The following is a 12,859-nucleotide window of genomic DNA, read 5'->3' as shown; positions in this document are numbered from 1 at the left end:
AACTTTGAATGTTAGGTTTAGGTTGTTGAAATCAAAATTTTCAGTTGGGTTACATAATGCTGACTGGTTGGTTTAATGCATGGAAACCAAGATTGATGCTTGTTGTTATTACACTTTAAATGTTTGGATGCCTAACTTTGAATGTTAGGTTTAGGTTGTTAAACTCAAAATTTTCAATTGGTATGATACTGTTAGGTTACATGCTCTTGAAAGTCAAGTAACTGATTTGGAATATTAGTTTCATGTCAACTGTGTATTTGTATATAAATAGCAGTAAGTATGGGAAGACAATATCACTTTTATATTGTCAATTTCCAAGTAGAAACCGAATGTTATAGTACCTGAATCAGGTGTGGTGGTTTTTAACGGGTCGTATTGCTCATTGCTAGTATTTCTATAGCTGTAATATGTAAGTTGCATTTAATTTATTATTAGTTACAGCCGATTACTTTGAATGTTATGAAATTCATTATAAACAAAATACATTCTTAGGTTTGTAAATGTCTATTCATTTGCATAATTGAAAACGAAAAGGGCAACAAAGTTGATAGGCAGTCAACAATAGGAACAAGGCTTATGTTTATGGAGTTCATTGGGAGAGTGAAGGGGTAGAAATTCGTAGCCTTTATGATAGAGACCATAATAGGACTATCAACAATGAAATGCTAAAGGAAAGTCTTTGGATTTTTCTTTTTTTTTCCTTTCACCATATGGTTGAGTATAGTATAGTTTACTCCCTGTTGATGATGATTTTGAGAGTTAATTTTTCTTTTTTGAAAATCTCAGCTGCCTAATGTTAATTGCTAATTCTTTCTTAAATTCCCATTTTGATCTCTGCAAATACTATTTTTTTAGTTTGTTTTCGGCAGGTGGAATTGGAAATTATGATTAGAGATAAAAGGCATTTTTGAAAAAAAAATTACTTAAAAGCTAATAAAAGGACTGTTACGTAAACAAATATATCATCCTACAAATTGCAAGGCCAGCAAAACTACATTATACTTATAGAAATGGAACAATATTACTAGTCTTATTTACAAATCCAAGATCATTATTAATTGATTTTGATGGAAATGAACCTATGTTAAATGTTATTCATTTTTTATGCTAATGATTCTATATTTCAGGTTATATAAAAGTGATGTTGAGGGTAAGATAATATTTTACAATACAGTATTCCGGTCTCTATAATCCATTAGTTTTTGTTTTAACAAGTCTTAAGCTTTTTAATTATTCATAAAAAATTTGTATGTCATGATATGGATTCGCACTAGTTGGTAATCACAATTCTAATAATGACAACAATGACAACGACGATTCAGATGAAGAAGGTGAGTTGTTTTAAAAAAGGGAGTTTGATCGTCATAAATTGGTTCTATGCACGGTGGGTGCCCTCGCATTATATTATAATACTTATATATACAAGGAACCCTGTATGGATTCGTACAACACTGGAATACGATGGTTGAACAAAATATTACATGGATATTGGACACGCTATGTAAACATATTTAGAATGGATGCGACGACATTTCAAAGTCTTTGCTTTCAACTTGAAAACCAATATGGGTTAAAAGCATCTTGAAAAATGTGTGTTTTTGAAAAAGTTGGAATATTTCTTTATACAATAGCATTAGATGCTTCCAACAGGGAAGTTCAAGAGAGATTTCAACATTCATGAGAGAAGATTAGTAGGTACTTTAATGAAGTTCTTAAATCAGTTTGTTCGCTCGCTACAGATTTAATAAAACCTGCAGATCCCGGGTTTGTAAAGACACCGCGTGAAATTATGAACAATCCAAGGTATATGTCTCATTTCAAGGTAATGTAATTAATCGTATTTATTGATGGTGCTTCGTATTAAATAACTTTACGAAATTTATTTTTTTAGTCAACTCAAATTGATGCTTGTTGCTGGTGTCTCTTATATTAAAATTTTATAGGAGCTATCGATGGTACACAAGTGCGTGCATGTGTTTCTTTAGAAAACCAAATTTCATTTATCGAAAGAAAAGGTGTGCTGACCCAGAATGTTATAGCTGCATGTAGCTTTGACATGCAATTCACATTTGTTTGGGCGGGTTAGGAAAGTAGTGTACACGATACACGAATTTTTCTCGAGGCAATTGACAATCCACATATAAAATTTCCTAAGCCATCAAAAGGTAGTAACATGTGTATGTGTGTGTATACATATAATGATTAATGTTAATTTTATTTTTTTTGCATTTTTCAATTTAAAAAAATTATATGTATTTACAGGGAAATACTACTTGGTTGATTCGGGATATCCTAATGAATATGGATTTTTAGATCCATATAAAGGTCAGAGATATCATTTGCAAGAATTTAGGAGGCGAGGGCAACCACAAACTCGTGAAGAAATTTTTAACCGTGTGCAGTCTTCATTACGTTGTGTGATAGAACATACATTTGGAGTTTGGAAAAAAAAGTTAGTGAATCCTACAGAATATGTCATCTTGTAATTACAAGGCACAAGTTCAAATTGTTGTCGCATCCATGGCAATTCATAATTACATTAGAAGAACTTCAATGTAAGATGTGGCATTTATGGAGTTTGTCATAACTCAATTTTTGACATTTTTATTTTAATTATTTTATTTACTAAAAAAATGATGAAAAAACAAGTAAAAATAAAATAAATGAAGAATGAATTAAAATTTGGGTTAAGGGCAACATGATTGGAAGTTTTTGGGGTTTAATTAAACTTTGGAATTAATCTAATTAAGCTTGGAATTAATTTAATTAATCAAGTCAAGGGTTTAATTGAAGAATGGATAAGTTTTGAGACTTAATTAAGCTTGGAATTAATTTAATTAATCCAATTAAGGTTTTAATTGGAGAATTGATAAGTTTTGAGACTTAATTAAGCTTGGAATTAATTTAATTAATTCAATCAAGGGCTTAATTGAAGAAATAGCAAAGTTTGGGGTTAATTGGGGGCACGATTGCAACAGATTAAAGTCCAAGGATTAGTTTGTAAAAAACACCGAAATACAGGGGTCCAATTACAATTTATCCAGGGGCTTGATCACACGATTTCAGAACTTCAGTGACTGGATTGCAAATGGCCATTCCCATCACACAAACGGCACCGTTTCTAGAAATCAGTCGTCGCCTTCTTCGTCGCCTTCCACAGGAACGGTTTCTGCAGTAATGGCTTTGAAGCCGTTTCAATTGTAGAGGTGCTTGGCATTCTCTGGCTATAAAGCCAGAGAAGATGAGAGAGCGCGGGGGGGAGGAGGAAGACAAAAAAAAGACCCAGAGGCTAAAAATCCCAGACGGAAAAAAACCAAGGGAGAGGGGAAGCTAAGCCCGGACACGAAAAAGCCAGGCAGAGCCGAACTAAAAAAAAAGCAGAGGAAGAAAGGGCAGAACCGAGGGGCCAATGGAGAGCAGGAGCGAAAACAGAGAGGGGACCTAAAAACAGAGAAATAGGGAGAGAGCAAAAGGACAGCAGGCCTGCTTTGCCTTTGTTCTCAAAACGCAAGTGAAGTGCAGGGAAACTGCAAGCGTTGGTCAGCCTAATTATTCGTCTCCAGCTACACACTCCAAACCATCAGAAAGAAAACTGGAAAAAACCGAGGAAACAGAGGACAGACGAGCAAAAGAACCAGAGGAGAAAACACGAAAAAAGAAAACCATTAGAGAGAGAGAGAAGCCCAGGAAATAAATACACAAGAAAGAACCAACATTTCATCATCGTCTTCGTCCCTTCCATCTCAATAACCGGGGCGACGAGCAGAGTTAAAAGCAAAGGAAAAAGTCTAAAACAGAAAGACAGGGGAAGCAAAGGGAAAACGCAAGCAGGAGACACAGAGACCAACATCAACATCCTCATCGTCTTCATCGCCTCCAACAACGTCTGCAGATCAGGTAAGTTTGTTTTCGTTCCTTTCTCTTCCATTTTTCATTGTAAAGTTACTGTGCAGCTTGGATTTAATTAACTTTTGCACGCACGCGTGGTGCGTGCCTTTGCCCAACCGGGTCACTGGCTTGGGCCAGTGACCAGGCCGGGCTGGCTGGGTCCAGCCCAGCCCAGCCCATGTGGGCTGAGTTGGACCAGCCCAAAATAATAAAAAATAAAAATAAAAAAAAACAGAAAAGTAAAAAAGGTAGAAAAAAATAAAAAAATGTGTATGCATAAATAAAAGTAATATAAATTTATTGGTTTATTCACTGACGCCAGAGTCAGGAATAAAAATACTGGTTTAAATTTATATTATTTTTATTCATTGTATTTTATTTAGCTAGAAAATAAAAAAAATATGTGCATGCGTAAAAAATAATTTTTTGTGAATATTCACTGACGCCAGAGTCAGGAATATTATAAGCAAATTATCATAGCATAAACTAATAAACATTTAGCAATTTAAGACAAAACCAACAATGCAGTCTGCCTCAGGCAGAACGTTTAAGAGATGATAATATCTTTCCTTTTACGTAACCAATCCCGAGCCATAGAATCTCTGATGACCAGTTAGGGTTCCTAGTGACCGTAATACTAGGTGGCGACTCCTTAGACAAGACATTTTCCCTAAAAGAACTAGATGCCAGAAATCTGTTCTTTTTCCACAATCGAGAATTTATTTGTGGGCCGCCGCGATGTTGGGTGCGACAGAGTTCAATCGTCTTCTTGATTTTGTGCCCGATGATTTTCTAACTGATGTGACTCCACATTCACAAATCCAAGGACACCACAAGCCTCCACGAATGAATTACGTTCGTGATGATAAAATATTGTTTAATGATACAATTATAAAATATTGTTCTAATATGTTTAGATCTCTTTGCAATATTTTATTGGTTGTAAAATTACTTTTTATATAATTGGAAATTAATATTATAAATTAAGTCATTTTAAGTGATTATACTATAACATCAAATTGAACCACAATTTTTAACCAAACATATTATATAATTTTTTGTTCAACTTCAATTTCAACTACAGTTTTAACTAAATATATATTTTTTTCAAATCAACCTTAACTAAAAATATTTTTTATGAAACTATATTTTTCAAACCACAACCATAATAGTTACGACAATACAAAACACATATTTAACATAAGTGGGTGCTATATTAGATGAAATCAATCCATTCTCTATTCTTTACTTTACCTTAAATATCCATCTTAAAATTCCCAAATATTATGGCCCAATTCCAAATATCTTAATGCAAAAACCATTCGTCTTGCCCAATTAGGGCTCTCATTGGCCCACTACAATTGTATCAACCCAAGCCCACGAAACAAACATAAGACCCCATAAATTTGATTTATGCTCTCTTAGTATACCAGAAATCACAAATCAATTACTGCTAGAAATCGAAAGAAGGAAGAAGAAATGGCAGCAACACCAGATCATCTGTTCAGTTTGCGTAACAACTTCTACTTAGGAGCCTATCAAGCTGCCATCAACACCAGCGACCTTCCCATTTTTTCCCATGATGACTCTGTGGAGCGTGACTGCCTTGTTTATCGTTCTTACATTGCCCTTGGCAGCTACCAGGTTGGAAATTCTGTTATCTTTTTGGTTTTTGTTTTTGGATTTTCGATCTGAGTTTTTTATTTTGTTGAGGAAAGTTAAGAACTTTTTTGTGTTTGGCAGCTTGTGATTCATGAGATTGATGATTCCGCTGCTACTCCACTTCAAGCTGTGAAATTGCTCGCTTTGAATCTCTCTAGCCTGAAAGCAAGGTCCCATTTTTTTGGATCCGTTGTTCTTTAATTGAGTTGCTTAATTTTGTGATTTGTTAGGATTCTTGCATTATTGATTTATTTTTTTGTTTACTGGTGAATGAGATCTCTTTTGATTTGGTTGATTTTGGTTAAGGAAAAGGTTCTGTTTTTTATTGCACCTATGTTTTTAGGAAATTGTGAGTGGTTTAGATGGGAATTGGGTTTGAGTAAGAGTTTGATGTGTTTTTTGAGTTCTAGCGAATCGGGTTTGGATCAAACGATCATGGTTTTATTTGTTTTTCTTAGTTTGGTTCCAGTTGTTAGTCGAGTTTAATATGAGAGTTGCTAATTAGTGTGTGTAAAATGGGATCCAGGTTAAGTTTCTAGTGATTCGATAAGAATCTGAATACGTGCTAGTAATTCAAGAGTTAATGCTCTTCAAGTCCTTAGACCTGCACGTTTGAAAGAATGGAAGAAACAAATAAAATTTCCCTGCCACAAGCAACGTGATTCTCACACTCGTGTTATTACAATGGATGTTCTTATATGTTGATTCTTGTGTATTAGTGTGTTTGTGTATGCTTACTTTGATTGCACATGTAGAAATTAGAGGGGGGGCTGTGTTTTAATGGTCTGTGTATTCTTGGTTAATCAAAATTTTCCATGCCAATTGCAGTCTGGATCTTACACTCATGTTAGTACAATGTATATTCTTATATGTTGATTTTTGTGTGCTTGTTTGCATGTCTACAAATTAGAAAAAAGAAGCTGCATTTTAATGACTTGGTTTTTTGATTGCATGTAACCTAAATTAAAAGAAATAAAGCTCAAGAATATGTAAAGTCTCACCAAGTGATTGCTTGTAAATTAGACAGGAATCCACAATTTCAAGCTTAAAAGAGTGGTTGGCTGATTCAGCTATTGCAAATAATTCTATCTTGAGGTTGATTGCTGGAATCATATTAATGCAGGAGGAGGATTACAATGAGGCTCTGAAACACACTAATGCTGGAGGCACTATGGAACTGTGAGTTCAATTTAATCTAAATTTTTGAAGCATATTATGTAATTTTGGCTTATCTACACACGCATTTAAGGTTGTAGTTAATTTCATGATTTTGTAAAAGTCACTTATTTGTTTCATGTTTGAATTGAATGAAAAATAATAAGGACCAAAATGATGGGAATTTTCACTTTCTCAGACAAGTAAACTTTCATGGAATGTACTTGAGGAGCATAACATGAATTTTAGGAACTGTTATGTTCTGAGTAAATCTTTGTGACTGGGTGTGTTTGGCACTGTGGTAGCTTTTGTAGTTATATATGGTTTGAAGAAGTAGGTTTAAAAAAAGTTATAAATTATAGCTTTTTTTGTAACCAAGGTTTCAAAAGAGAATGGGAAAGCTGTTTGTTGCATTCACATGGGTAATTTTGATGAAGCTGAAACATTGTTGCTCGAGGCCCAAAACAAGGTGAGTTTGAAATATGATCCCTTTAACTTCTGCCGAGATCATGACTGGCAACTCCATGTTCAGTTTGTCTGTAACACTGACAAATACTTTCTGTTTATTAAATGGTATACTAATACACGACTGGAGTTTGTAATTCCTGTAATTGACTGGGGTCTACCTTGGTACCCATGACAGGATGCAAAGGATCCAGAGACTCTAGCCAACTTCGTTGTATGCAGTCTTCACATTGGCAAATCTTCTTCACGTTATCTCAGGTTAACTCTCTTTTTCATGCTCAATTTTAACATTATTGTATACCTTGTGTGTGCTTACAATGAATTCTTTTATGAGGTAAATCACTGTCCTAAATTCTTTGGCCAAACAAAGAATTAATGAGTAGGAAATACGGCCAGCCAGAAGGTTTGTCAACATACTAGTACTTTTGTAAGGTCAGCACGAGCCAATGGAGTTAGAAACTTTGGAGTAAAAAAAAGAACACAAAAAAAAGTTGAGCTTACCTTTGTTGTGACTTGTGATAACTTAGGGAGAGAGGGGGTGCTTAAAACTGAAATTCAGAATCAAAGCTGTTTTAATGCTGCTTTCAATTAACTGTTCGCGCAACACTGGGCATGCTATGTGTGTTTATTTCAATGATGCTTGTCTTTTCTCCATGATGAAGTAAAGAGGTATAGAGACCCATTGCCTTTTGATTCAGCTTCAAGAAGTGAGCCTTACATATATATCATCAAGGTTGCATTTTTTTCAAAATTAATTACCCAGTGCTTACACTAAAAACTTTTGCACCCTTTGGAACCATTTTCATACTTTCGACGACCAAATTTATGATTGTTGATATTGAAGGGAGAAATACAAAATGTTTTATCTCTGTATAAATTGGATTTCATCTTTCTCCAAAGCATAATAAAATTCTCTTTTATCCTGGCTTGAAAATTCTAGCTTTAACATGGTTTATGTACCAACTGTTTGAGTAGATCAAAGTTTCTTCGTCTGTTTGATCTCTCCAAGTTTCATCTCAAGATTCTCATCTAAAATCATATTAATGAATGATTACCTCATGTTCTGCAGCCAGCTGAAGCTTTCACATCCAGATCATATGCTTGTTAAACGTGCATCATCTGCCGAAAACAATTTCAGAAGAGCAGTTCAATCAGTTGCTTGATGTTTTGTTGGTTTTGGTTTTAGTTAACAAGGTGAATCCTATTGCTTCACTTTTGTCGCAATTGTTTTTAGGGGATTCCGCAAAACCCCTCTATAAGCTAGGAAATATAAAACCGAACCGAACTGGAGTATTTTTTTTGATGTAGAGCTCAGATCTAATTAGTGGCATTTCCCATGTCTTGTTGAACGTCTCCTTTTTTTTTTTTTCCTTTTTTTTTTTTTAGGTTAGATGATAGTTATCAAACTTGGCCTGGGTTCATTATGTGATCAAAACTAACACGAGCTGTGTTTGTATTTTAACATGTATAGGAATGCAGTCAAATTTGATTGGTCAATTAAGTCAATCTTTAACTTAATTAACCTGGTTAAATTTAATTAACTCTAAAAATATTTTTAATATTGTTTAAAATAACTTTGTTTTAGTGTTTTTATTTTTATAGTATAGAAATGAAAAAAATAAAACTTGAAAGTTTAAGAATAGATTGGATTGAAAGAGAAACTATAGTTTTGAAACCCGGTCCGGCCTGGCTGGTCGATCTAGGGCTGGAATCGGGCCAGGTTGAAGAAAAAAATAAGGGAAGGAAAAACCCGGTGTGATCTGGTTGACCCGGTTACTTGGTTGACCTGACAAGATCTGGTCAAAAATCCAGTTGTAATTTGTTAATTTTTTTTTAAACTAAAATGATATTGTTTTGATTTTAAAAAAAAAATTGACCCGATAACCAGTTAAAACTCAAAACTCAAACCAGACCGGACACGGGACTAGATATGAAAACCATGAGATAAATAACAACTTGGGCCCTGATGTGATAATGCCATATGTCATTCACACTGTTAATAACATGTCTCTAAAGCAAGCACCAACGAACATGGTTTATATTGTTAATGCAAATAGTCAAAACCAATCCATTTGATTATGGAAATTTCCTGCAGGAAGCAGGAAGTTTCATGTCAATCAAACTAGCAGCCTAAAAGTAAACGAACATACATAACTCCAGAACAAAAAAAATCAAGCCATCAATTTTTTCCCCACAATTCTTCTCTATTGACCAAGACAATGTTATCAAAGCTGGAACCGGAACCTGTTATTCAGACTGTTCTTCAGAAGTAGCATATTATGGACTATGATCCAAGGTGTACACATTTGAAAAATGGATTGTGTAAAATAATATTCTAAGTCAACAAAAAAATTCATACTGTAGGCACACCTCATATTAGTCCTGCAAATATGTTGAGCTTCTCGTTTTAATCCCCAACATCAGAATTTTATCCATATGGTTCCCCATCCATATACCTTTCCTCAATCAGATCTTTTTTGTTAAAATAATTGGAAATGGAGATAAACATGCATATCTTCTCTTACTGAACATAATTTCTCCAAATCTTAGGTAAGAGCATACCAAACCATAGCTTGTAATTAAAGATAAGTTGGGACCAAGTAACTACGCATGTTCATGCTCATGCTGAATGGAGGGAAAATTGGATATTTTCACATCTAAGACTTGGAAAAATCAGGGTCAGTTAGAAAAAAATAAAAATCGGAGTTGGATTGTGAAAATGTGCATAGATAGAGGGCCTAATTTATAAAATTGATAGTTAGATGACTCGATCAAGAAATAGTATATATATCATGTGGGACTAATCTAGCTAGGGTTTTCCCATGAACTATTCATGTATAGATTAAGCTGGCACGCGGTTTTTGATTTACACACTTGAATTGTTATTACAATAGCCAATCCTTGCAAGAAGCTTCTTGTGAATCAAACAAGCCGCCTAACCACAGAAAGTTTTTTTTTATTTTTTAATAATCCAATAAGTTTTATTGATGAATCCAGAATCCCATTAAATCAATGGAATTCTAGTAGAAAATAAAAAAGAAATTGACATCATACAAATAAAATAATCAAACTATAGCAACCTAACCATATGAAATTTGCATTGTACTATCGATAAGTATGCCACTCATGCATGCCTTAAAAAAAAAAGCTGCAAGTCCATTAAGATATCATGCATGATAGAATTGCTAAGAATGTGTTTGTCTACTCTTTTGTTTTTGGATTTTAAACTGTGGTTCGAAATCAAAAACTTGATTTTAACTGCTTTTCATTTGAACAACAATTTGAAATGTACAAAAAACGTAAATAAACGGGTTCTAAGAGCACATTATGAATAGTCATACATTACTCAAACTATACGTGTTTATATTCGCCATGTTTTTCTAGTTTTTGACATTTTTGCTAGATATACATAATTTTCAAGGAGTGACGAGTCTAGCTTCGATAAGATTGTACAATTTGGAATGGGAAAAGCATGCATGCTTTGATTAACATTGATAGAATATGGTTTGGATTACTTGCCCCAAAAGAAACATAACTTATCTCTCTCCCATTTCATCTATAAATACAGCCATGAATTCGAGGTATAGCAACGCCTAGCTCTGAAACGTTGCATGAAAATGAAGGTTTCAATGTCTATAATTCTCTCAGTATTTTCAGCTCTTCTTTTGTCAGTATCATTGGCAACTTCTGATTCAAGTCTTGAAAAATTTCTACAATGCCTTCCTAACAATAGTCTTCCCTCTTACCCCATCTCCGAAGCCATCTATACAACTGCGAATTCCTCTTTCGAGTCTGTTCTGCAGACATATATCAACAACAAAAGATTTTTGACCCCAACAACACCGAAACCAATTGCCATCGTTACGGCCCTGCATGAATCCCATGTCCAAGCAACAGTCATTTGTGCAAAGGCTAGTGGGTTGCAGGTTAGAATCCGGAGCGGTGGACATGATTACGAAGGTCTTTCTTACGTATCCGAGGTCCCATTCGTCATCCTCGACATGTTCAACCTCCGATCCATCGACGTAGATATCGCCAACGAAACGGCATGGGTTCAAGCTGGGGCAACTCTTGGTGAAATTTACTACAACATTGCGAACAATAGTAATGTGCATGCCTTTCCAGCTGGTGTTTGCCCTACTGTTGGTGCAGGTGGTCATATTAGCGGAGGAGGGTACGGGACTCTGATGAGGAAATATGGTCTTTCCGTCGATAATATAATTGACGCGAAAGTAGTAGATGTCAATGGTAATATCCTCGATCGGGAGACAATGGGGGAAGATCTGTTTTGGGCCATCCGAGGAGGTGGTGGAGCAAGCTTTGCAGTGGTTCTTTCTTGGAAGATGAATCTGGTTCGAGTTCCGGAGAAAGTGACTGTTTTCAAGGTTGATAGGACCTTGGAGGAAGGTGCAACTGATATTTTCTATCAGTGGCAACAAGTTTCTACTGAGCTAGACAAAGACCTTTTCATCCGAGCAATGCCACAAGTTGCCAATGGAAGCCAAGAGGGTACTAAGACAATCAGCATCTCTTTCTATGCCCTCTTTCTAGGACAAAGTGAGGCCCTTCTTTCCATGATGAACAAGAGCTTCCCTAAATTAGGTTTGCAGCAAAAAGACTGTATTGAAATGAGATGGATAGAGTCAACACTTTTCTGGTTTGATTTGCCGATTGGTACATCCATCGATGTTTTACTCAATAGGCCTCAAGGAGCGCAAAGCTTTTACAAGAACAAATCTGATTACGTGAACCAAATTGTTCCAAAGGAAGCTTTGGAACGCATATGGAAAATGATGATCAAGGCCGACCCAATGTGGATGCAATGGAATCCTTACGGAGGAAGAATGAGTGAGATTCCAGATACCGCAACTCCATTCCCTCACAGAGCCGGATACCTATTCAAACTCCAGTACTCCATAAACTGGGATGAAGAAGGGACTGAGGTCACTGAGCGCTATATAAGTTTGATAAGAGAAATGCATGATGCGATGGCTCCATACGTCACCAGTTACCCAAGGGAAGCATTCCAAAACTATAGAGATCTTGATATCGGTAGCAATCCGAGCAATCAGACCGACTTCGAGAGAGCTAAAGTTTATGGCCTCAAGTACTTCAAGGGTAACTTTCTAAGATTGGTGAAAATCAAGGGGAAGGTAGATCCAGATAATTTCTTCAAGCATGAACAAAGCATTCCACCACGTTGGATATAGAAAAAGTCCGAAGAAAACAGGAGGATGTCTATACAAGTAGTATATATTGTTTAAAGATTGTTTAATAATGTGCACTGTGTGGTTTATGTTTGTGCACAATCTGTTGACTGATGTATTTGTTCCCCTAATAAAACTGTATTACACCGATTTCTTTAATCCGATTATCATTTTCCCAATTGTCTCCATGGCGTGCCTGTGATCGCAATCTCTTTGTCCAGCACCAAACTTATTTCTATAATCAGATTGAGAAAGTTAATGGTCAAGGAAATTCGATGATCACTGCAAAAATCTTGCATTACTAATTAATGTAGATGTAGATGTGCAACTAAGAATTCAGAGATCAAGTATCATTTCATTCCTGTAAGAGTACTAATGCTTGAATCCATGAAGCTAGAGAAGTACTTGATGGATGAATCCAAGCCCTTCTTGATTAGAGAGTGATCTTTACTTATTTTCCTTCAGCATATATACTCCTCATC

General features: G+C 35.3%; 2 protein-coding genes and 1 long non-coding RNA gene across 3 annotated transcripts; all 3 read left to right on the top strand.

The window, feature by feature from the left end:
- The first annotated feature begins 5,115 nt into the window (after positions 1-5,115).
- Positions 5,116-8,519, top strand: LOC133670861 (coatomer subunit epsilon-1-like). Its single transcript, XM_062091455.1, has 7 exons — positions 5,116-5,532; positions 5,632-5,720; positions 6,574-6,729; positions 6,955-6,971; positions 7,068-7,174; positions 7,349-7,428; positions 8,240-8,519. The coding sequence occupies exons 1-7, from the start codon at positions 5,368-5,370 to the stop codon at positions 8,331-8,333; spliced, it is 708 nt and encodes a 235-aa protein (XP_061947439.1). The 5' UTR covers positions 5,116-5,367; the 3' UTR covers positions 8,334-8,519.
- LOC133685095 (uncharacterized) lies at positions 7,435-7,867 on the top strand. The gene is made up of 2 exons (XR_009838566.1): positions 7,435-7,602; positions 7,698-7,867. It is a non-coding gene; the product is annotated as an uncharacterized LOC133685095 (long non-coding RNA).
- Positions 8,520-10,774: 2,255 nt separating the features above from the next.
- On the top strand, positions 10,775-12,536 carry LOC133690369 (berberine bridge enzyme-like 17). Its single transcript, XM_062110672.1, has one exon. It carries the CDS (start codon positions 10,782-10,784, stop codon positions 12,378-12,380), a length of 1,599 nt encoding a protein of 532 aa, XP_061966656.1. The 5' UTR covers positions 10,775-10,781; the 3' UTR covers positions 12,381-12,536.
- Positions 12,537-12,859: the final 323 nt, after the last annotated feature.

Source organism: Populus nigra, chromosome 1 (genome assembly GCF_951802175.1).
Source record: "Populus nigra chromosome 1, ddPopNigr1.1, whole genome shotgun sequence".
NCBI lineage: Eukaryota > Viridiplantae > Streptophyta > Magnoliopsida > Malpighiales > Salicaceae > Populus > Populus nigra.
The sequence above is the reverse complement of the archived record's forward strand: the minus strand, read 5'-3'. Positions and strand labels throughout refer to the sequence as shown.